The sequence below is a fragment of the Aphelocoma coerulescens genome, chromosome 2, assembly GCF_041296385.1.
Source record: "Aphelocoma coerulescens isolate FSJ_1873_10779 chromosome 2, UR_Acoe_1.0, whole genome shotgun sequence".
Taxonomy (NCBI): Eukaryota; Metazoa; Chordata; class Aves; order Passeriformes; family Corvidae; genus Aphelocoma; species Aphelocoma coerulescens.
In genome coordinates, this window is record NC_091015.1 from 154,614,444 (window position 1) to 154,636,209 (window position 21,766).

Sequence of the window (21,766 nt, forward strand, 5' to 3'; positions counted from 1 at the left end):
AAATAGTCATCTCCCCTTTCTTTTCTGCCAGGCTACCATGAACATCCTCCTATCCCTGGTTACTGTGCTCTCCTTAAGAGAAAGCTAGAGTTTTTTCTAGGAAGGGATTGCACACAGATAGGTATATATCATAGCTCCTTCCAAGAGGGAGGATGCATGCAACCTGTTCCTCCATCCAAGAGGCCTCCTACACTAGTTTCAGGGTCTCAGCACCCCGCTGAATACCAGAAGGCTACCTCAGGATTTGAGCCAGCTGTAGTTTCCTGGACAACCAAAGATAACGTTCTGTTGTGATTTGTACTACACCATTATCTCAATATATGGCCTCTCCCAGTGCATGGGAAAAGTGATATAGGAGAAGGTGATGCAGTCATTCAAGCTCATCTTGTGCCACGTCGTCAGTCCTGAAGTGTGTTGTCAGAGACTAAAATAGTTCATGCCTCAAACATTGATACAAAGTTTTGCTCATCGTAACAAAAACTGTATAAAGAAGGTACAACCAAAGAAGCCTCCCTGAAGGTACCTGACTGGAACTTTGGACTGTAAGTTAAACCACTAAGATTAGATAAAAGGAAAACCCATTCTTTAATCATCTCAGGCCTAGGAAAAAACAAACAAGGCTGAAGAAGAGGAATGCATCCACAAGAAAGTGAAACACAGCAGAGATTCTTCCCTGGCTGAGTTTGGGGTGGGGGAGACCACAGCATGCACAAGCCAGGTTTACACAGGCTCGCCCCACCAAAATGAGGGGGGAAGAGGAGGTTTCGGGTGTAACCTCTGGTCAGAGGCAGTGAACACCCACCCTCCCTTACACAAACTGGCCCAGCTGTGGAACCCCCAACCCCACAGGCCATTCACGTGAGAGGCAGCTGAGGGGGAGTCATAATCCATCAAAGGCCCCCCAGAGTGCCCCCCCCGAGTCATTCCTGAAGCCTTGCACCACAGGACTGCACGTGATGCAGCAAACCCAGAGTCTGTTATAAGAGACAATGGCAAACTCCCCCGCCAAGGGAGGTGCCTGGGTTTTCCTACCTAGCCTGAGTGTCTATTAACCCATCAGGTTCTATGCTTTTCAGGAGGACCTTCACCACCAAGAAGACCAGCTGGAGAGGATCAACAGATCATCACTGGGATCCATGGAGTGGTGATATTTTCCTTATTCTGTCCCTGTCACTCTCTTTCTGTCCCCCCCACCTATTTTCTATTTCTTTCTTTCTTTCTCTCTCATATTTACTATCAAGTAAAACCCATGCTATTATCACTGGCATATGGTCTCATTTGCACCTTAATTTGGGCAGAGGCATTTCTAAGAACTTTAGTAACCAGATCGTAACACGTGTCCTTTCTGTACTGTGTCTACCAGCATGAGCTGGGCTGGGAGCTAGCACTGTGGAGCTATCTGTAAGCATAAACCCATCATTTGTGGTTTTCAGGCTAAAACACCCATGGATAATGTCAACTTTTAATTTGCTGCTCTGGGGACTGTGGGTACCTGGCACCCAAAAGGTGAGATACAGCACCGGTGATTTCCAGCCACAGCGGACTGGCAGCTCATCTGTTGTCACTAACAGTCTCCTTGGAGGAAAGTCTTTATGGAAAAGTATCTCTACATGTTATATGCAGTCTGCATTACTCTTCCAGCACACAACCAGCCAAATGTATCCTATAACTAATTAGTACACACTTGGATACAATACCGAAGTCTTTTGTCCCTTGAGTAAGAAAAAAGCTGGGCATGAAGAATCAGAGGAGGAAAAAAATTACAAGAGAGATATTCCCATATGTTGGAGAAATTTTCCATGGCAAAAGCAGCTAAATATCTCACAGATAAGCGATAAATTGGAATAAACAGCTGTCAGTGTTAAATAAATATCCTGGATAATGTGCAGGACAGAAATAACTACAGCATCGTCAAACTCCTTTCTTCACTTTATTTAGCTGTTCTTGCATATAGCTCCCAATCTTTCCACTGCTCCCGTTAGTGAAGCATTTATTTTTGAGTCAGCTGCATTTCTTAAGACTGTAACAACGAAAGGCATTTCCTGAGAAACTGCAAGGATGAGCAGCAAGAAAGAACAACAGCTAAGGAAATACAGGACCCTTATAGTGTTTTTTATCTTGCAAGTTCAGATCTTTGGTTTTGATGTTGATAATCGACCTACAACAGATGTCTGCTCAACACACACAATTTTACCTGGACCAAAAGGTGAGGAATTATCAGGTTGCTAATGCTGAGACAAGTGCTGATAAAGGCTGATTTTTTAAAAATAGGGACTTGGAGGGCTTGTGGCATAGGCTGGGCTTGAAAGATGTTAAATATTGTAGACTGTACAAACATCTAGTAAACTGTAACTGTAATGGGGGAAAATGAAGAAGCAAGGAGATTTAAATTTGCATTTCTTTAGTTTCAAGAATAGTTTCACATATTTTCATATAAGTTAGAGGTGTCTTTTTGCATCTTTCTCCAGCCCCATAAATCTTCTCTTATTGCTTGTGTTCATCACACCATGAATACAGCTAACAGATACAAACTGAGGGACTTGTCTAAAAGTAGGCACATATTACAAACTGTTAATGGTCTGCTTTGTGTCTACAGACAGGAAGAGATATGCAATATTTAAAATTATCAAACTGCCATTATTTCCGAATGTTTACTTGTACACACATCTCTGCTACATTCATCAGACCTCATCCAGTAGCTCTTGTTGAATTAAACAGGACCTTTCCTACAGATTTCAACAAGAACTAGATCAACTCTGGCATGTACAGGTCTTTTATCTTCAAAACACTTTGCAAATATCTGAAACCAAATTTTCTGCATGAACGTACTTTTTCTGTAACACAGCTAATGTCAATGAAATTGCCTGAAGAGTATCTTATTAGGTCCATGACATACAAATCTATCTTGCAGTGGCAGATCTAAAATATGTATTATACACCATGGCTATTGCAGTTTCAAACTATTGCTTTCTTTTTAAGTAATTCATTGTATTTTTCTATAGGCTACAGACTGAGAGAAAAAAAAATGCAGCTGATTTAAATTTAAAGCAGGGAAAAGATTATCAAGTCAAGGGCTTGCTACAGACTCAGTTGTTTTTATGATGGATTATTCAAATGCATGTCGCTTAAAGGACCATTTTTAATCAGGAAATTAATTTCTTTATGATTACAATCCAAGCTTAAACTTTTGCTGTCACAGCATAAATGCAGAGAAATGTAATGATCCCCAAGGGAGCTAGTGGGTGTTGATTTAGTTAGTATCTAAATAATGGCAAACTGGAGAACACAGTTTGACAGAATTGTGTTTAACAAGTCATAGGCTAATGAGGGGGTCTTGTGACAACACAGGATAGCTGGGACTCCAGCTGGCTTCTGTGGTCTACCTTGTACAGGGAGCATTTGAAGGGTAGGTATTATGGTTCTTTCTAAATGTGGTACTGAGAAAGTCAGAATTTAGTCATTACCAGTCCTATTCCTCCCGCATGACATCAAGACACAAGATGAGATCAGCAGTTCATTAGCACAGCTCAAACTACTGCTTTAGGTCACCATTACCAAGATCCATGATTGGTAGAAGGGGTATTGAGTAAATCACCTCCAAATTACTGGCTCACATCCACTGCAGGTCATCAAATACATTTTGGAGACTGTGACATGATCCTGTAGATTAATTTCAGTTCCTACCCGAGCTGAGCTCATCCAGGACAGTAACAAGTAGCCCTTAATGGCACTGGTTGTTTTAACTGCTAGTCATCTGGGCAATTAAAGACTGAGCAGGCTGCGTGTATGAACTACCCTGTTACTTTTTAGGCAGGATGAAACATGCTTCCCTAGTATGCCAGAAAAAAGTCTGTCCTGCTGTCATTTTTCCCTTATCCATCTTATGTCTATGGACTTATGTCTATGGACTCAGAACACATGATCCCAAGCTTATAACCACATCCACAGGCAGCACTGTGCTGCTTAAACTCTAACCTTAACAATGGACAAGCCTCTGACTTTTGCTGCTGTAGTTTTTATTCCCTGTGCTACATCTGTTGTGTCCCTTTGTCCACTGTTCTCATAAAAATGGGGTTTGATTCACCCTGAACAAGTTTCACCCCATCACCTCCATCTGCTCAGTATCTCAGCTGTGGTAAAATATGGTGGTGCTCCCACAAGACAGAGGTGCTGATCTCACACATTATGTTGACCAGCTTTTTCTACCACCACAGGCTAGATTCCTGTTGTAGCAACTTCCTCCTTCCATGAGAACATGGAAGTGTCTAATGGGCCAAAGCAGCCACAAGTGCAAGGAATTAAAAGGTACTCAACAGCTGTAAGACTGCCTAGACTGTCCCACCTCACCTATCCCAGTGCAAGGCATAAATTGTCCTATAGGCTAGATCCAATCTGTGTGCTACGCAGATGGACCCCAGTCCTGGGCAGCAGAGACACTGCTGTTTCCATCACACAGAACAGCGGACAGGAGAGCACTGAGGGAAAAGTGGGGGTGTTCGGAGAGTTCAGAATTTATAACCCTTTATTGCCTGCACTATTGGAGGCTGCATGGCTCAATCCCCTAGACATTCACAGTTGCTACAAGGAGCAAGCGCCCAACCTCTTCACATGCTCTCTCTGAAAATCACCTGTTAAAGGGTTTTGAAGATAGGCCACTTATACAAGCCACATGTAAGTTGTCCAAGTTATTTTGGCCAAGCCATATTCTTCCCCTTCAGAAACATCTCTTTGTTATGCTTATACCTGAGATGTCACAAGAGAAGTATAACATGAGGAGTGAGATGAAAAAAAAAAAAAAGGGTAATTCCAGGCTGATTATCAGAAAAGTCTTCAAACCACCTGTGACAGTCCCACCAGCTCCCAGAAAGCATGAGGCAAAACCAGAGGCCATCATGCATAACAGTAAGAGCTAGAAAATACTCTGGAAGGCTGCAGTGTCCCAGGAAGAGGAGGAATGCAGTAAACATCCTGTCAGCCTTTGCAGGTTGTGCCGCAAGCACAGCAGCGGGTATGAGCTCCAGTGCTCAGTGTGACGGACCCGGCGGGTTCCAGCCCCACCTCTGGTGGCTCACGCAGTGCTTGGCAGGTGCTGCCATCCCCCCACAGCTGCTGGTTCCCCTCACTGGGGTGAACAAATGAAATCTGAAGCTTGTTTGCAAAGAATTATGCAAAAATATTTGCCAAACGGGCACTCCAGAAAAACGGAAAAAAAAAAAATGAAAAAGAGAAAGGCAAAATCTGGCACCTTTCTCCATTTCCTTTTCTAGGCAACACTCAGGTCTCTTCTCAAAAAGAGGGGATTATTTTCAATGAAAATAGCCCACTGCAATGGCTTTGTATTGCCTTCCTGAAAAAGGATTTGAGGTACACAGCCATCTGGCTTATATGGCAGTTAAAAACAGAAAGGTGTGAGGCATTTTCTATGATTCTTATTGAAATACCCTAGGAACACGCCCCCACGTCGTCCTCCCCCCCCCCCCCCCCCCCAAAAAAAAACATACAGATTTTCAGTGTTCATAACTAGCCATTTTTGATGTTTGACCCGAGATGTTAGGAAAAACTTGGTCCTAGCTGGGCTATTGTGGCACAGGAACTCTGAAAATTTACATCTTACATTAGGTAATGCTGATCCACAGCTGAGTAACTGGGGCAATAAAGACCGTGTTCTGTACTTCATTGAATTCTTGGGTCCAAAGAGAATCAAGAGATCAAGCATAAACAAAACAATGAATTTTCCAGGGCAGCCAGGTGCTTGACCTAGCAAAAGTAGTCATGGCCCTATTGCTTACTTTTTACCCTTCCAAGCCTGGAAGGAAAGCAGGCTGGCTGTTGCTGCTGCTGGGAAAGGATGTGGGACTGTGGGGAGGCAGCAGCTAACACAGTGAGAGCAAAGGCACCAGCTGTTGGTTGTTGTCCTGGCAGCGTCAGGAGGATCAGGTTCTGCTCCCCTGGGCTCCGCCTTTGAGGGGTGTCCCAGCTCCGTTCTTTCTTCCCGCCTGCTCTCCCCTAGACTGCAAGCTCAGTTTTGTCTGATCTGCAAAGGAAATTTTAAGTGGGCTGCTGACATAGATGAGACAGGAGTTGATCTGCTCTGAGTAAATCAATAAGCAACAACATGAGGATTGAAATAAGCAGAGGAGGACCCAAAATTCTGACTCCTGAACTCCCATTAAATATGTGAGCAGGCGGAGGAGAAGACTAGAGCAGGGACTGGCAATGCAGAAGCTGATTTCACATGGATTCATGGGAGCTCAGCACTTCAGAAGACTGGCTCTAGATCTTGCTATCTGTCCCTGGTCCCTGATTCATTTCCTCTGAAATCCAGACACAAGAACTTAGAAGGTCTTGAATCAGATCCAGATTGAGAAACTGGAATGAGATGAAATCTGAAGAGCACCGGGAGTTTCCCATAGCAATTTAGATGTAAAATGTTTCCTTATCATTATTTCTGACAAACAATGCTTATAAACTCTGTGACATTGGCTGGTACCTCAAAATAGCATTTACTGTGGTCACCAGTATAGCTGTCCATCTCTCAGCTTTAATTGCGCTTACGCAGTTCCACTCCTGGAAAATCTCAAACTCTCTCAGAAACCAGATACGCTGCTGTCCACATTGCCTTCCAAAAAAAGAAAATGCCTTACCACTCCTATAGCTGTTCAAATATAAAACTAAACTTCCCTCTTGTTTCATCTGAAGAGTCCTTTAATTTCAACACATAATTCTATTTATCATGGCTTTTAGAATTCCTCATTTTAGCACACAGAAAGTTTCTGGAGCTTATCAGCCTGAGCAACAAAGCATGTATGTGGGGGCTTAAACACATAAATTCAAAAGACAGTGGGTCTGTATTTCTTACCAATGGCAGTCTGATTCCTCACTGAAGCCACTATAATTCATAGGTCTCTGAGATCATGTCAGAATGGCAGGCAACAGACTGGGAAAATCAAATCAGGCAGACCAAGTAAAAGGAGAATCAAGAATTATTTAAATTATTTCTGTGTTATTAAAGAAATAATGCATATTCCATTCATGCACAAAGGCTCAGGGTTTCAAATAGTACAAGTCAGCAGAGGTTCACTGAACCTACTGAAGGCTTGGGTATGCCTCATGCAGTGCAGTAGGAGAGGAGGATATTTCTAATGAAGTCAGTAGATATTTATAAGCAGAAAAGCAATCATAGAATTCTTTTTTTTTTTTGACAATTCTTTCTATTTCACAAGGAAAGGGCTTGTACTGTCTAATTTGAAGCTGGGTGAAGAACGATAACCTGTGTAAGAATGGTGCATATGTAGGAGCCCTGCACATTCCTGCAGGACACCTGGGAGGGTGACTGTGGGTGCAGTTTCACACTACAGGTGAACATACTACTCAACTCTCAGGTTTTCTGACAAAAAGGGAGGCCAGACATCTTTTTCTTCCACTCTGACCATGTGATCCCACCCTCACCTTAAGCTGGCTCATCTATTTCACAGAATCACAGAATATTCTGAGTTGGAAGGGACCCACAAAGATCACTGAATCCAACTCTTAGGTGAATGGCCCATCTGGGGGTGGAACCCACAAGCTCAGCGTGGTCAGCACCATGCTCTGACCCTGGGCTCTTCACTGAGCTGCTTCTGCTCACTTGCTAAAAATGTGTATCTACCTTATTGATATTCCTCTGTTTATGGAGCTGAATTTCTTCAAAACAGGGTCAAAAGAGTGCTCAACATCAGGCAGAGGGGAGGGAGGGAGGCATGCAGGGCAATGCTGGGAACTGAAGGGAGGAGGAAGGACAGGGAAGGAAGCATCATGTCAGACAGGCAGCTGACGTCAAGAAATCCTGTCCTCACTAGCCAAATACAGCATGAAAGCAAGAATGCACTCTGTTATGGGAAATTTGCAAAGGATCTAAAAGACACTGAAAGTGAAATTAGAGGAATTTTTGAGTCTTTCCATTGACGTAACTGTGACGCGCTCGTACATTGGAAATACAAACTGGGCTGTGTTTGCTTATTTCTTAAAGTCTGCAACTCCCTCTGGTGACAAGCCCTCTCTGTAGATACTGTGCATGCACAAGTGCTGCAAAGTTTCTCCATGCTCAGAGTCACTCGGTGTCCCAGGCTGCAGAGCTAATCCTGTGGCTATCTGTAAGGTTCTTCCAGGAGGGCAGGATTCAGTTGGTCCTGGAGGGTTCTCAAGGCTTCAGAATTATGCTCATCTCCTTATCCTCTTAGTTTAATTCCCAGGTCAGGCAGAAATCACCTGTGCTCTTCAAACTCAGCTTCTGGAGGTGGAGAGGGTTGCTCTAAGAACATGAAACATGGAGCTCAGCAGAACTGTGTCACACATGTAACAAATTCCATATGAAGCCTTAGTGGTAGGACATTGGCTATGCCTAGGAATGATAAATACATCCAAGGCAAGCAGTGCAAAGCTGCTTGCCTTGCTTGACAATACCACCCATGTGGTATTCTCACCGAGATTAAATATCCTTCCCCCCTCACAGAAAATCAGTCATTAGGCCAAGGGCTTTTCAAGGACTTTTGGGCTGGTAGTGGGATTTTTTCAATTTAGAGTACCTGATGTAGGAGAACAACTGTGCTGTAGCCCAGCATAAGTGATGCTTCTATAATTTGAAAGGGTGGGAGGGCCCTGGATTCTGAAGGAATCCTGCAAAAGAAAGCATTAGCATTTCTGCAGTATTTTTGCTCAGGAGACAGGAACTGGAGCTGACCTGAGGCCATGGCTTGCCAGCACACCTGACAAAGTGGTCCCCAGGAGTCTCTTAGCATAGCTCCAAGTGTGCTGAGAGGTACTCATGCATAAGCCCAGCTCGGCATCTTCTCCCAGTTTTAGCCTTTAGGCAGCCTGCAGGCATGCTCTCAGCCTGATGCAGGGCTGTCTCTGTAGATAAATGTGGGCTCCATAACCTCCAGGAATTACACCCTGGTTCTCCAAGAACCATGCTCAGCCCTTGATTACAAGACATGGAGAGTCACTAAACATATGTGAGCAATATCAATGAACCTGAAAACATCCTCAGTTCATGAATACAAACCAGATAAATTGCCCACAAAAGATTCAGCAGGGAAATCTAAGTCACTTGAAAGTCAGTAAATTCTTACAAATTAAATTCTTACCGAAGGTAACCTCTCAACATTGTGTTATGTAGTCAAACTCCAAAAAAGACAGAGCCCCTTTCAACTGCCTAAAAATCCTGCTGGTGGTTAGACCTTCAGCATTTTCCTGAGCTTGTTTTAGAAGGTCTGTGGTTCCCTCTTAATTACAATTAAAATTTTCTAATGGCTGCAAAATTCACTTACTTGTTATGGCTTCTGTTCTTCTGCCTCACAGTCCCAAACTGGAAGAGTCTAGTAATTTACTGCTTCAGGTGTTCCTTTCAGCAACCTGGTATTTTATATCTGTGACACAGAACAAACAAATCAACCTGACAAAATACTAATGAGGATGAGAAATGGTCTTACTTCAGTTAATGACTTCAACTGCTTCTTCACCCATGCTTCAAATGCCAGTGACACCCTTGCAACTGCAGTTTTAAGGTGACAATCTGCTAATTAGGTTAAAATTTAACCTCAGGCTGCCCCAAGTGCAAAGCAGCACAAAGGAGAGGTTAACCCCTAGGTATAGATAACTAGCATATGAGGTCAGGGATCAGAAAATTCATTTAGCACAAAGCACAGTACTACAAAACTACAGCCCAGAGTACTAGCAGGACAGATTTTTTTCTGGAAGATTGAGAAAAAGGCGGCTAATGCAGTGAATAGCTTGTCCACATGAAGCCCCAGAGGAAAGGGTGGGATATTTATTGTAAAACTAAAAATAAAGCTAACTCAACCCCTGCCCGAAACAGTCAGCCAACCTCTCACAGGCTCTCCTACCTGGTTGCAAATCATAGCGAGACCACAAGAGGGGAGCACAACCAAAGAGTTCACATTTCATGCCAAAATTTGAGATCACGGCACACAGCAGCTAAAGGAGGACACAGGATGTATCATATCAGCAGGCACTGGGCTTAACCTAGTCTTAAATTAACAATAAAATTGTATCACTAACTAATACTGTTTGTTTCTACCCTTGTTTTGTAATGGCCTACTTATTCTCAGATGACATATGGGGAGAAAAGCAGGATAACCCTATCTTACAGATAGACAAATTACTGGTTTTCCCATTTTCCTGGATATGAAAATTTAGACAAGAGTGTGACAGGCTTCTGATTTGATTTTCCCAGCCTGTTGCCCTGCCGTTCTGACATGATCTCAGAGACCTCTCAGAAACCAGATATGCTGCTACCCACATTGCCTTCCAAAAAAAGAAAATGCCTTACCACTCCTATAGCTGTTCAAATATAAAACTAAACTTCCCTCTTGTTTCATCTGAAGAGTCCTTTAATTTCAACACATAATTCTATTTATCATGGCTTTTAGAATTCCTCATTTTAGCACACAGTAAGTTTCTGGAGCTTATCAGCCTGAGCAACAAAGCATGTATGTGGGGGCTTAAACACATAAATTCAAAAGATAGTGGGTCTGTATTTCTTACCAATGGCAGTCTGATTCCTCACTGAAGCCACTATAATTCATGGGTCTCTGAGACCAATGTAATGATCAGTCTTAAAGCAACCATGGGAAGGTACTTGCTCCCAAGTACATTAAAAAAAATCATTGAGCTCTTTGCCACTTGATATTTATTATAAGGGCCAAAAATATAAATAGGTTTAAAAAGCAGAAGGCTAATTAGTGGAGGGAAGAATCACTAGCAGCTGTTCATGACGGGAGGGGATGCAGTGCTTGGCTCAGGTAAGCCCTTTAACCATTCCTGTGAGAGGTTGGAAGTGACAGCCTGGGTCATAGTCACTCTCAGTACAGCCAGTTCCCTGAACGCCTTCTGCTAGGGCTGGAGGCACCATCCTTGGTGAGACAGGTTCTTGATCTTGTCACATACTGCTGTTCAGTCCTCAACTCTCTGGCTGACATCCAGACAGACTTCCCTCCCTTGGCTGTCCATATACTGAACCACAGCCTCTTCTCCCCTTCTGGGCAGCAGGCACAGACACAACTGGCTGCCACTACCAGGTGAGATCCTGGCTGAGCCAAGAGACTGTGGCATTGCTTCCCACTGCACGGCAAGGCTCATTGCCGACATGGGAAGGGAGCAACGAGAGAGAGAGGCTCTGGAAGGCTGCCTGTGTTCAGTGATGGTCATTTGGTGTAGGCAAGTTGTCTCCTCCCCACCTCTGCCCACCTCTGCCAGGGGAAAAAAAAATTCTCCTTGGGATTTGACTCCAAACTAAGAAGATGAGAAAAATCAACTTTAGTTCTGCCTTCAATTTCCTGCATAATGCAAAGCAACATTGTATGCTACTTATGGCAGGAAATAACATTTCTTTCTGAATAATTGCTGCCTTGCACCTTTAGACTGTAAGCTGCCAAGGGAGAGAGTAAAAGTGCTTATACAGAACTATACAGAAACCTGTGCAATAGGGTCTTGATCTCATTTAGAGAAATCTCTGCACTACTACAATAAATGCAATGATTTTGCCTCTTACAAATGCTCTGGGTATGACCTTTTCAAAATAAAACATTGGAGTAATTGCAAAACAAGTTTCTTGTATCAACACACAAATGCCATCTGTCAAAAATGAAGGCAAGAATTGTGTCATATCAAGTGCCAAGGTCTATGTCAAGATCTATTTCAACATATTTACATTCCTCTCATTCCGAATGCATCTGCATACCCTGAACACAGAATCACTAGGAATGGAATCACTGGGAACAATTAACTAGGAACCTGTTGCCTCCCTTGGCAGTTTGCCCATGTGCACAAGTTTCCCAATACCAAAAGATTGGCTTATTTATCTGCTTTATAGCTAATAACACTTAAAGTGTAGTAGTAGAAATTGGTGTTATATAATTCTCATGTTGTAACAGCCTCTCTGAAAGGGAAAGTTGTTAGCTTTTCCTAATGATGGTCAGATTCCTCATCTCTTCTCAGGAAATTTATCCCATGGCTACTGTGCCTTCAATGTGAAACAAAAAGAAAAATGTAGGAAAAAATACCCCTGTGAAATTTACTTTCTGAGTGTGTATGGTTGTACTTACTGCACTGAGAGAAATGTACCATGATGTTTTCTTTCTGTTTTTTGGAAGGGGATGAAGGTGAAAAGGGAGACAGAGGAGAAGTAGGCAAACAAGGAAAGGTTGGACCAAAAGGACCTAAAGGTATTTATGATGGTTTTATGATGGTTTGTTGACTATTACTGGTATATGAATATCATTATACACAACTGTACTGATTCATATGATTGGTGATGTTTAATGCTTTTCATTCCTGTTGCACCAGTGGATTTCACAATCCTGTCAAACATTAATTGGTGAGCATAACAATACTTAGAGAGCTTAGTTCAATTCCTACTGATACTTAAGACAAATATATATGGCTGTCATGCGTGTGATTCAAAAAACCCGTATCATATATATAATCAGAAAGATTACTCTTACTGAAATTAGCCTTTAGTTGAAACTGAATTTTGAGCATTATTGCCTAGCAATACATCAGGATGCTCAATAAAATTTGGTTTCAGCTGTCTGTATTCTGCAGAAAAGCAAACAAAGCCATACACAGAAAAAAAAAGTTCCTCTGATCAAACAGCATCCAAGATGAGAACAAGGAGTCGCAGCTATTTCAGGACTTGGCTCAGTTAAACATATCCCATATCCACAGTGTGACCTGGGCAGATCATTTCGAGGCACTGGATGTGACGGTGTCAGCCTCGTTTGCATACTCTAATTCAAAAGCTTCATTTATCTTAAGAGTTTAATGATAATGCATATCCAAGATCTTTCCTCCTTGACTGTGGTTTAAGACTAATCAGGAAAGTTTTTACTTTTACAGAAACTTTAAAATCACTCTGTTATTATTGTCATAATAAAAAAACTTTTTCAATTTTTAAATGCATTCTTACGATTTTGCTTCTTACCTTAAAATGAACATCAGGTAAGATACAAGGAATTCAGGGAATCAACCATATACAAAGCATGTTATTGATGTTAAATTCATTTTGCAAACTGAGATTCCCTAGATTGGCCTGTCATCATTAGACAGCTATTTTAGAACTTAAACTATTTATTAATCAGTTAAAAAGGACATCTGTTATTTTGGTGCTCTGAAGACTGGGAAAACACATACAGCAAAATTAGTAGCTCCCTACTTGCAGTCCTGCTATGAGGACTTCCAGCAAAGCTGCAAGGACTTTACCTCAAGGAAGAAGGAAAGCATTTTGCCTGGGGCAGAGAAAAATAAAAACTGTCAGCCTGGTTTGACTGTGAAGTAAATCACTAGCAGTTTTAGTTTCTATTTTCTGTGAGACAATATGATGTTTCTGGGCATTTGAACAGGCAGTTCTATTAAGGTTCCTTGCAATGTCCTACAGTTGTACCCTACAGCAGCAGAGATCTGTGCTGTACTCCTCCAAATATCCTCAGGGCTGTGCTCACTTGACTTTGCCACACAAGCAGACTGGCCCCACTCAGGAAAAACAGCAGCAGTAGAGACCTAAACCGTGCCTCAGAAAAGAAATTACAGCAACCATCCATACTCACTTCCTCTTCCTTTCTTCTCTTAGGAAACAAAGGACCAGTGGGCGATGTTGGTGACCAGGGAATGCTTGGTAAAATTGGTCCAATTGGTGGAAAGGGTAAGTTCTGGTCTGAGAATTTTCTTGGGTTTTTTTCCCTCAAGGTAAATATGTGCTTTGTGAGAGTTCCAGATATAGAGTAATATTAGATAATGGTATGACCAATGCTCTCCAAATAAAGTTATGCATAAAGATTGCTGATGAGAGCTAACTGAAGTATCCTGGTTTTCTACATGCAATATATCCAACTTATTTGGCTAAAATAATTTCTTTTATGAGTTAAGACATCAGTCCTCTTTGATGGATCTAGTTGAAGATGCTTCTGCTCATTGCAGGGGGTTTGGACTAGATGACCTTCAAAGGTCCCTTCCACCCCAAACTATTCTATGATTCTGTGGTAAAAGAGGAAGAGAGAAATCCAGTTCCTGTGACGTAAATCCTCTGAACATTCTAAGAGACAAATTTGTGCCTCTGATTTGGACACTGAAGGCCTAAGTCAAAGTCCTGCTGCTGCTGCTGAGGATGTCACACCTTGTTACCTGCACTACTGTGGGTCACATGAACAAGCAATACACAGGCCATCCCAGTAAGGAAGGAATTCAGGAGTTTTAAGAAGGCACTCACATGAGCAGGGATGGCAACTACTTGCAAAACAAGGTACACTCCAAATCTGCCTGGACAATAATTTATCAAATTGTGCTCTACTGATCTTGAGAAGAAGCTCAGGCATTCTTTTCTGATGTTTCTAAAGAGCTACTTAAGAAGGAATATTACTTCTGCCACAAGGAGACCTGCCTTGAAAGCTGATAAGGGACATCACCATTCCCAGGGGAGCTCTGTGGTCTCTAACCAGCACAGCAGCCTCGGTACGCTGGGGAGTGGGTGGAACAGTCTCTCTGGGGAGCTTCTCAAACCAATGTTCTTAATAAACCTTTCATGGCCTCTAGCCAGCCTCAGTATCAGACAAGAAGAAAAGATTTTGACCTGATGGATTAATTTTCACAAGTACCTAGACAACTGAAAACTCAGTTATTTCCTAAGATGTCTTCAATCCCCAAAGGAGACAAAATTTGAGAATCTCACAAGTTGCTTTTCTTTATCTGAAAGGAAACCAATGTTCTGAACCTTTAAATCAAGCTCTTTTTTAATCTGAATGCACAATTTATTGTTCCCTTACAGTTTTTTCTCATTTTCTTTATTTGCTGAAGCAAAGGTCACTAAGTCACTGTTTAAGTCTATGATTAAACATTTTGAGTTCTTAATGAAACAACCCCGAAATTCCAGCTTGCAAGTGTGCAGTGTCAAGCACTGCCAATTAAAATGACAGCCAACATCTAAATTCTTTAAAAAACCACAACCATATAAAGTAAAAAGTGTATCAAAACATGACCATCAATAAGACAGAGCAAGTATTAGCATTTTTGGCTTCTGAAGGTTCAGTTCATAAAAGAACAGACACGAATTTCAGATAAAGTCCATCTGTTCCTGACCCAAATTACTGCTGAGATTTTTTAAAGGGCTAGTCACCTCCAGTTATACAGTAGCAGAGCATTTGGAAAAGTATTTCTATCACTTTTATAATTTACAAAAGAAGGGGAGAGCAGCTGGCTGAAAATAAATCTCATTTCCATAAACTGAAATGAAATGCTGCTCCTTAATGACCTCCCTCCATGCAGGTGCCACACACAATCTCTTGCACACAGGAATTCAGTGGCACATCTGGTGCCTCATCCCACCATGGAGCTACTGAACCTGGGGAAGGGCTCTGTCCTGCAGCCCCTGAGAGAACCCAGATCTCACCCTGTCAAGATTTCTTGAGTGCTTTCAGCCTCTCAGGATCATTTTTTCAGTTTATATTTAAAGTAAGTGGTACCAGGAACCAGCAGCACACAAGATGCCTGTGTTATCAGTGAGTTAGCTATTAAAGGGCTCTCATTTCCATGCACCAGAATTAATCGTGGTTTGTTTAACTTGGCACATCTTCCAGTACAGTCTATCAGGGCCTCCTATCAAAAGCACACTGTTAATCTATTATTAAACAGGTTTTTGAATATGCTTCCCTGACAGGTGCACTGTCTGAGATCTGAGAATTTATTTTCTTCTTTATTCAGGTGACAAAGGAGCCAAAGGCTTACCAGGAGTTTCAGGAAAAAAAGGAAAAGCAGGTATGCTGTGGATCCTTCTGTGCAGAATGGCCAAGTCTGCTAGATCTTTGATTTCAGGATTGGTTTGTATTGAAGTCCATGAAATTTTGAGGCCCATGGAAAAACTCAAGAATATATGAAATGTAAGGAAGAGACTGAAAATGTTCTGTCGAACAAAATGAAGGGTAGTGTAGAGATATGACTGATTTCTATGAATACACCAGCAGACACAAAATATGAAGTCACCCAAATTCAGGGGCAATGTTTGATACCATAAAAACTAACACACAGGCCAGCAGTATGCATTTATACTGGATACTAGAAGAAAGTTTCTTAATATCAAAGGAATTAAGCCCTTTAACAGTTTCCTGGAGCATGGGAATGAAAAAAGTAAGCGATTTAAGATAGAACATAATCTGTTGTCAAACTAATGCAATGCATTTGCTTACAGGAGGAGAATTTGACTCTGATGAACTAGAAAGTCATTCTCAGTCCTAGTAACCCTGAACGGTTACCCACATTGAACTTATACTTGTGTTTATTTTTAAGAGATTTCATATAAGATGACCATTTGGTTCTTAATGGGAAACCATCAGCAACTTACTTTCTTTCTGAGAACAGAAGAAGAAACAAAACATCTAAGCCAAATTCCAGTTTCCAAAAAAAACCCAAACCCAACCAAACCAACTGAGTTTCAGTGCTTGAAAGCTATTGATTATTTGGGTTGGTTTTAACTTGCTTAAGCCAGTTAGCAAGGGGATAGTACAAAGTGTACAGAGCCAAAACATTAAACACTTTGTTCAACAGAAGTATAGCCATTGGGGTAAGGACTGGCTCTCCATAAGCGGAGCCCAGGTCTTCAGAAGCTTTGGAAGTGAGCTACAGGTGACTCTATGCACACACACACAAATGCTTCTGAGCATATAAATCCTCTGTCCTTTGTATTGCATCAGGCACGGTCTGTGACTGTGGAAGATACCGCAGATTTGTTGGACAACTGAACATCAATGTTGCTCGTCTTAACACATCCATCAAGTTTGTGAAGAATGGTAAGGATCCCTGTGTATTTGACAAGATTTATTTCACTCCAATCACAGATATCATTGCTATTCTTCTACCATTGTTGCTCTATGGCAGCGTCCACAGATGACCTAGAGGGAGGGTCCTCTGTTTTAGGCACTCTGAAAACCTACAAAGGTCTTGTCTTAGCAGTCACATTCATTTTCCCCTACATGGAAAGGGCCTGAAAAGCTATCTATACCCCTGTGTTTCTATCCCTGGGCATTCTTTCACAATCTATATTCAAATACATACAAAGCCATGGGAGTGATCCAGAGTTAGACATTGCCATTTGACCATTTAGCATGCCTTACTACTAGAATTTGATTAGTGCTAGATATCCAGGAAATAAAACTGAAGTGTCACAGGAGATGTGCCAATCAGGACTGAACAGTTCTTGTCCTAATGTGGACAAAGTACTTGATAATCTCACTAGTCATATCAATCTCTGATCATGTCCTCATCATTCATCATAACTACAATGGTGGGAATACTTTTCCTCCTTCCCTTTTATTAATTCTAATCTAAAAGTCATCTCATTGTCATGTTGGAATAGAATAACCTTCAGCATCTGTTGACATGCGATTAAGCAATTTTTCTTCTCCTTTAAAGTTATAGCAGGGATCAGGGAGACGGATGAGAAATTCTATTACATTGTGAAAGAAGAGAAGAATTTCAGAGAAGCCTTGATCCACTGCAGGGACAGAGGAGGATCACTGGCCATGCCTAAAGATGAGGCAACCAATGCCTTGATTGCTGACTACATCTCCAGCAGTGGCCTGTTCCGAGCTTTCATTGGGCTGAATGACATGGAAAGAGAAGGACAGTTCATGTATGCAGACAACAGCCCACTGCAGAACTACAGTAACTGGAAGAAAGGGGAGCCTCACGACCCAGCTGGTCACGAGGACTGTGTGGAAATGCTCAGCACAGGAGAGTGGAACGACTCCGAGTGCCAAGTCACCATCTACTTTGTCTGTGAATTCCTCAAGAAGAGGAAATAAAAGTGCCAGAGAATGTGCCTGGCACCTGCTGTACATACAATAACCCATCCTCGTTCATTTACTGTAGGAAAGCAAATCAGGGATAGGAAACCAGAGATAGGGCTCAACACAGCCCTCACATCACTGGGCTCAGCAAGAGTAACTACTGTTTAGTCATCAGTGACCATAAAGTCAGCACAGGTCCACAGGGGGCATCCAGCCAGTTGTGAATTATTATTTCATTTCTACATGCATTTTAGGGTGAGCATTTCTATGTGTAATTTAGGGGTAAATCTAGAGCACGCAGAGGTGAATATAATTTCACCAGTTCCAGAAATAGTAAGATCACTGGTATATGAAGTACTGATGTGATTTGCACAGTCCACAGATGGAAAGAGCATGACCTTCATTAATCTCTGATACCTGCACAGGGAGTCCCAGTAATTTCCCTAATGACTTGAGAGCTGGGAGAAAAGATTTTCAGTATCTCTTGAAAAAATCCTTCTTTTGTTAGAATCATAATTTGAGGTGGAAAGGATCTCGAGGTCATTTTGTTAAATCTTGCATGCAAAGTAGGACCAACTTCAAACTTAGAAGTTTTTATATTCTCCTTAATTTGACTGTGCAATTATATTGCCTGATAGGCATTTATCTGGTTTTCTGTAAAGCCTTTGACATGGTCCCCTATAATAACATTCTCTTTAAATTGGAGAGATGGATTCAATGGGTGGACTGTTAGGCGGATATGGAATTGGTTAGATTTCAAACCCAGAGGGTCTTGGTCAATGGCTCAGAGTCCCAATGGACATTAGTGACCAGAGATATCCCTCAAGGATCTGTACTGGGACCAGTGCTATTTAATATCTTCATTAATGACATAGACAAAGGTATCAAGTGCACCCTCAGCACATTTGCAGATGGCACCAAACTGGGTGGTACAGTTGACACACCTGAGGGATGGGATGCCATCCAGAGGGACCAGGCTCAAGAAATGGCCCATGGGAACCACATGAGGTTTAACAAGACCAAGTGCAAGGTGCTGCACTTGAGTTGGGGCAACCCCTGGTATCAGTCCAGGTGAGGGATGAACAGATCAAGAGCAGCCCTGTTGAGAAGGACTCTTGCTGCCTGTTCCGAGCTTCCCTTCCCCCTCCCCAAGACAAGCCGGGACTTACCTCTGCCATGTGCTCTGAACTCCTTTGTTCCAAGTGCGGGCGGGCAAAACCAAATGTAACTCAAACTCTTTAGCAGTGTCTCATTGGCCGGTCACCCCGGGTCCGCCCCCAGTCCTCCCCTTTCCCCTTCTCCGAATAAAAGAAGGGCCCAAGAAGGGGCCCACCCTCTTTGGCTTTGCAATCCTTCTGCGAATGCCTGTGTGTCTCTGTTTCTGTTTGAAAGCTTCTAATTGCAGGAATCAGGCAAGCTGAAGACTATATTTCTCCCTCTTTGCTTCCACTGGTGGTATCCGCTTTGCAGCTACTATTTGCCGCTTTTAGAGCCACTGAAATGCTGGATTGCCTGTGCTACCTCTCTAGGCTGCCCGAGGCTTTCTAAGGCATTGAACTACAAGCCTAGCCGGTAAAAAGCTGTGAGTATCTCCCCAAAGGACTTGGGGGTGCTGGTGGATGGGAGGCTGGACATGAGCTGGCAGTGTGCACTCACAGGCCAGAAAGCCAGATGTGTCCCAGGCTGCATCCAAAGCCCTGTGATTCTGCCCCTCTGCTCTGGTGAGACCCCACCTGCAGTGCTGCATCCAGCACTGGGGTCCCCAGAAGAGAAAGGCCATGACCTGTTTGAGTGAGTTCAGAGGAGGCCACCAAGATGATCAGAGGGATGGAATACCTCTCCTGTGAGGAAAGGCTGAGAGATTTGGTTTTATTCAGCCTGGAAAAAAAAGGCTTTGGGGTGACCTAGTTGTGGCCTTCCGGCACCTAAAAGGAGCCTACAAGGAAAATGGCGAGAGACTTTCTGCAAAGACATACAGTGACAGGACAAGGGGGAATGAGGTTAAATGGAAAGAGAGTAGGCCTAGGTTAGATATCAGGAAGAAATTCTGTATTGTGAGGGTGGTGAGGCACTGGAACAGGTTACCTTGAGAAGATGTGGATTGCCCATCCCTGGAAGTGTTCAAGGCCAGGTTGGATAGAGTGCTGAGCAACCTGGTCTAGTGGGAAGAGGCCCAGCTCACAGCATGGGGGTTTGAAGTAGATGATTTTTAAGGTTTCTTCCAACCCAAACCATTCTATGATTTTAAGATTCTATGCAGAAGAGATGTTGGTTGTCTCTGTTTTCAACTCTATTATCCATCAGGCTGGATTGAAGTGTGAGGAATTAATGGTACAGAGGCATGCAAGCCTGCACAGCTTGTAGGCAACCTGCAAACAGATGGAGCAGTTCTAGTGTCTGAAGTCCCCAAAATCTGTGATAAACATACAAAAGTCTAGCACAAAGAGAACAGTGTAAAGGAAGCAACACCATTCCTATATTCCTGTAAACAGGCACGTGTAATATCAGCTATACCATGTGCATTGCTAGTTTAACAAGTGATTCTAAGAACATATTAAACTCCCTAACTCAGAAGCCAGTGACGTTCAATGTCTAATGCTAAAATCACCTGTGCCTTTGAAACACAGGAAGAAGCTACAAAACAGGTTTTATCCCCCAAGAACCCAGATTCAGGTGTGGTTGAACAACTTAGTCATGCAGTTCAGAGGGACTCACTAAAAATGATGAGTATTTAATATGAAGGCTCTGCTGTCACTGCCTGGCTACTCAGATCTCCATGTCAAAATGCCCACAAAGAATAACATTTTCGTATCTCTAAGAATACTGACAGAGCTTTTTTCTTCAGACAAAGCAAGTTCTTAGTCATGGTTTCCTCACAGCAGGAGATGTCAAGAGAAACTCCAGGGCCATTGCAATGTAAGTCTGTAGGTTTTCTTTCCCACTTGATAATAAAAATTAAGGAATGATATCTGGAAGCTAAGGAGAATGCTAGACACTAGGCACCAGACAGCAACACTCCCTCAGCACCAGGTGCACAAAGTCTTCCTCTGGATTTACAAATAGCTGGACATGACATCAGCTCACAATGCAGAGGGTGAGCTCCAAGTCTCCCTTCTACTGCTGAGTACAGCACTGCAAAGGCAACCAATCACACATCCTCAACCTCACCCTAAACAGGAAAATTCTCCAAACCATTTACCTGGTCGTTAGTTTGACTCCAAGTTCACCTCTGAGCATTGACCAACACAGGAGCATCCCAGGAGACTGTGACTCAGAACCACTCTTGTAATCTGGTTTCTCTGACACTTGTTCCTCCAGAAAACCTCCTGCTGCTACCAGCAGTAAACTATCTGTGTTGCTACACACCCTCCAGGAAACTATTCAGACCTGTGAATAAAGGGGTGGGACCATATGTCTTTTCACTGCTCCCCTTCTATGCTATGAGAATATTTGGGCAAACAGGTTCACTTTGCATGACATAACTCAACCTGAACTGTTCCCTCTCTGGGAACTGATATTCCTCAAAATTAGGCAGAATTACACTTTTTAGGATCTATTATAATAAACTCATTAAGCTAAACACTTTTGTTTTACATGCATTAATGGATAATGATAAAGAATTAATGACAAATTCAAAAATAAGTTTCAAAAATAAGTTAGCAAGAGCAGAGGGTAGGCACAAGCTGAGCCAGTCAGTGTAGCGTGCGTGCAGCCTCGTCCATCAAATAAGCTTCAACCTACTCCACTGAGGAAAAATAATGCCTTTTAGAAGTTGAAGCCCAAGGCTGCTGGCCTCATTCACAGCAGGTCAGCTCCTACCAGTTATGAAGAAGTGGCATAGTAATATCCCTGTGGGTAGGCACAATCACTTCTCCACACTTCATCTTTACTTCTGACCCAAAAAGCCACCAAAACATGCTTACCAGACTGGATGC

General features: G+C 42.5%; 1 protein-coding gene across 1 annotated transcript; it reads left to right on the forward strand.

Annotated features, from left to right (window-relative positions):
* The first annotated feature begins 1,403 nt into the window (after nucleotides 1-1,403).
* COLEC10 (collectin subfamily member 10) lies at nucleotides 1,404-19,181 on the forward strand. The gene is made up of 6 exons (XM_069005377.1): nucleotides 1,404-2,206; nucleotides 12,153-12,224; nucleotides 13,628-13,699; nucleotides 15,751-15,804; nucleotides 16,737-16,832; nucleotides 17,455-19,181. The coding sequence occupies exons 1-6, from the start codon at nucleotides 2,059-2,061 to the stop codon at nucleotides 17,844-17,846; spliced, it is 834 nt and encodes a 277-aa protein (XP_068861478.1). The 5' UTR covers nucleotides 1,404-2,058; the 3' UTR covers nucleotides 17,847-19,181.
* The last annotated feature ends 2,585 nt before the right edge of the window (nucleotides 19,182-21,766 follow it).

What these genes read in the sequence shown, in the direction of transcription:
- COLEC10 (XM_069005377.1), top strand. Translation starts at nt 2,059, where the DNA reads ATGAGCAGCAAGAAAGAACAACAGCTAAGGAAATACAGGACCCTTATA. An exon ending in AGGAAAAAAAGGAAAAGCAG is followed by an intron (nt 15,805 to 16,736) that starts GTATGCTGTGGA and finishes GTATTGCATCAG; the next exon opens with GCACGGTCTGTGACTGTGGA. An exon ending in CATCAAGTTTGTGAAGAATG is followed by an intron (nt 16,833 to 17,454) that starts GTAAGGATCCCT and finishes TCTCCTTTAAAG; the next exon opens with TTATAGCAGGGATCAGGGAG.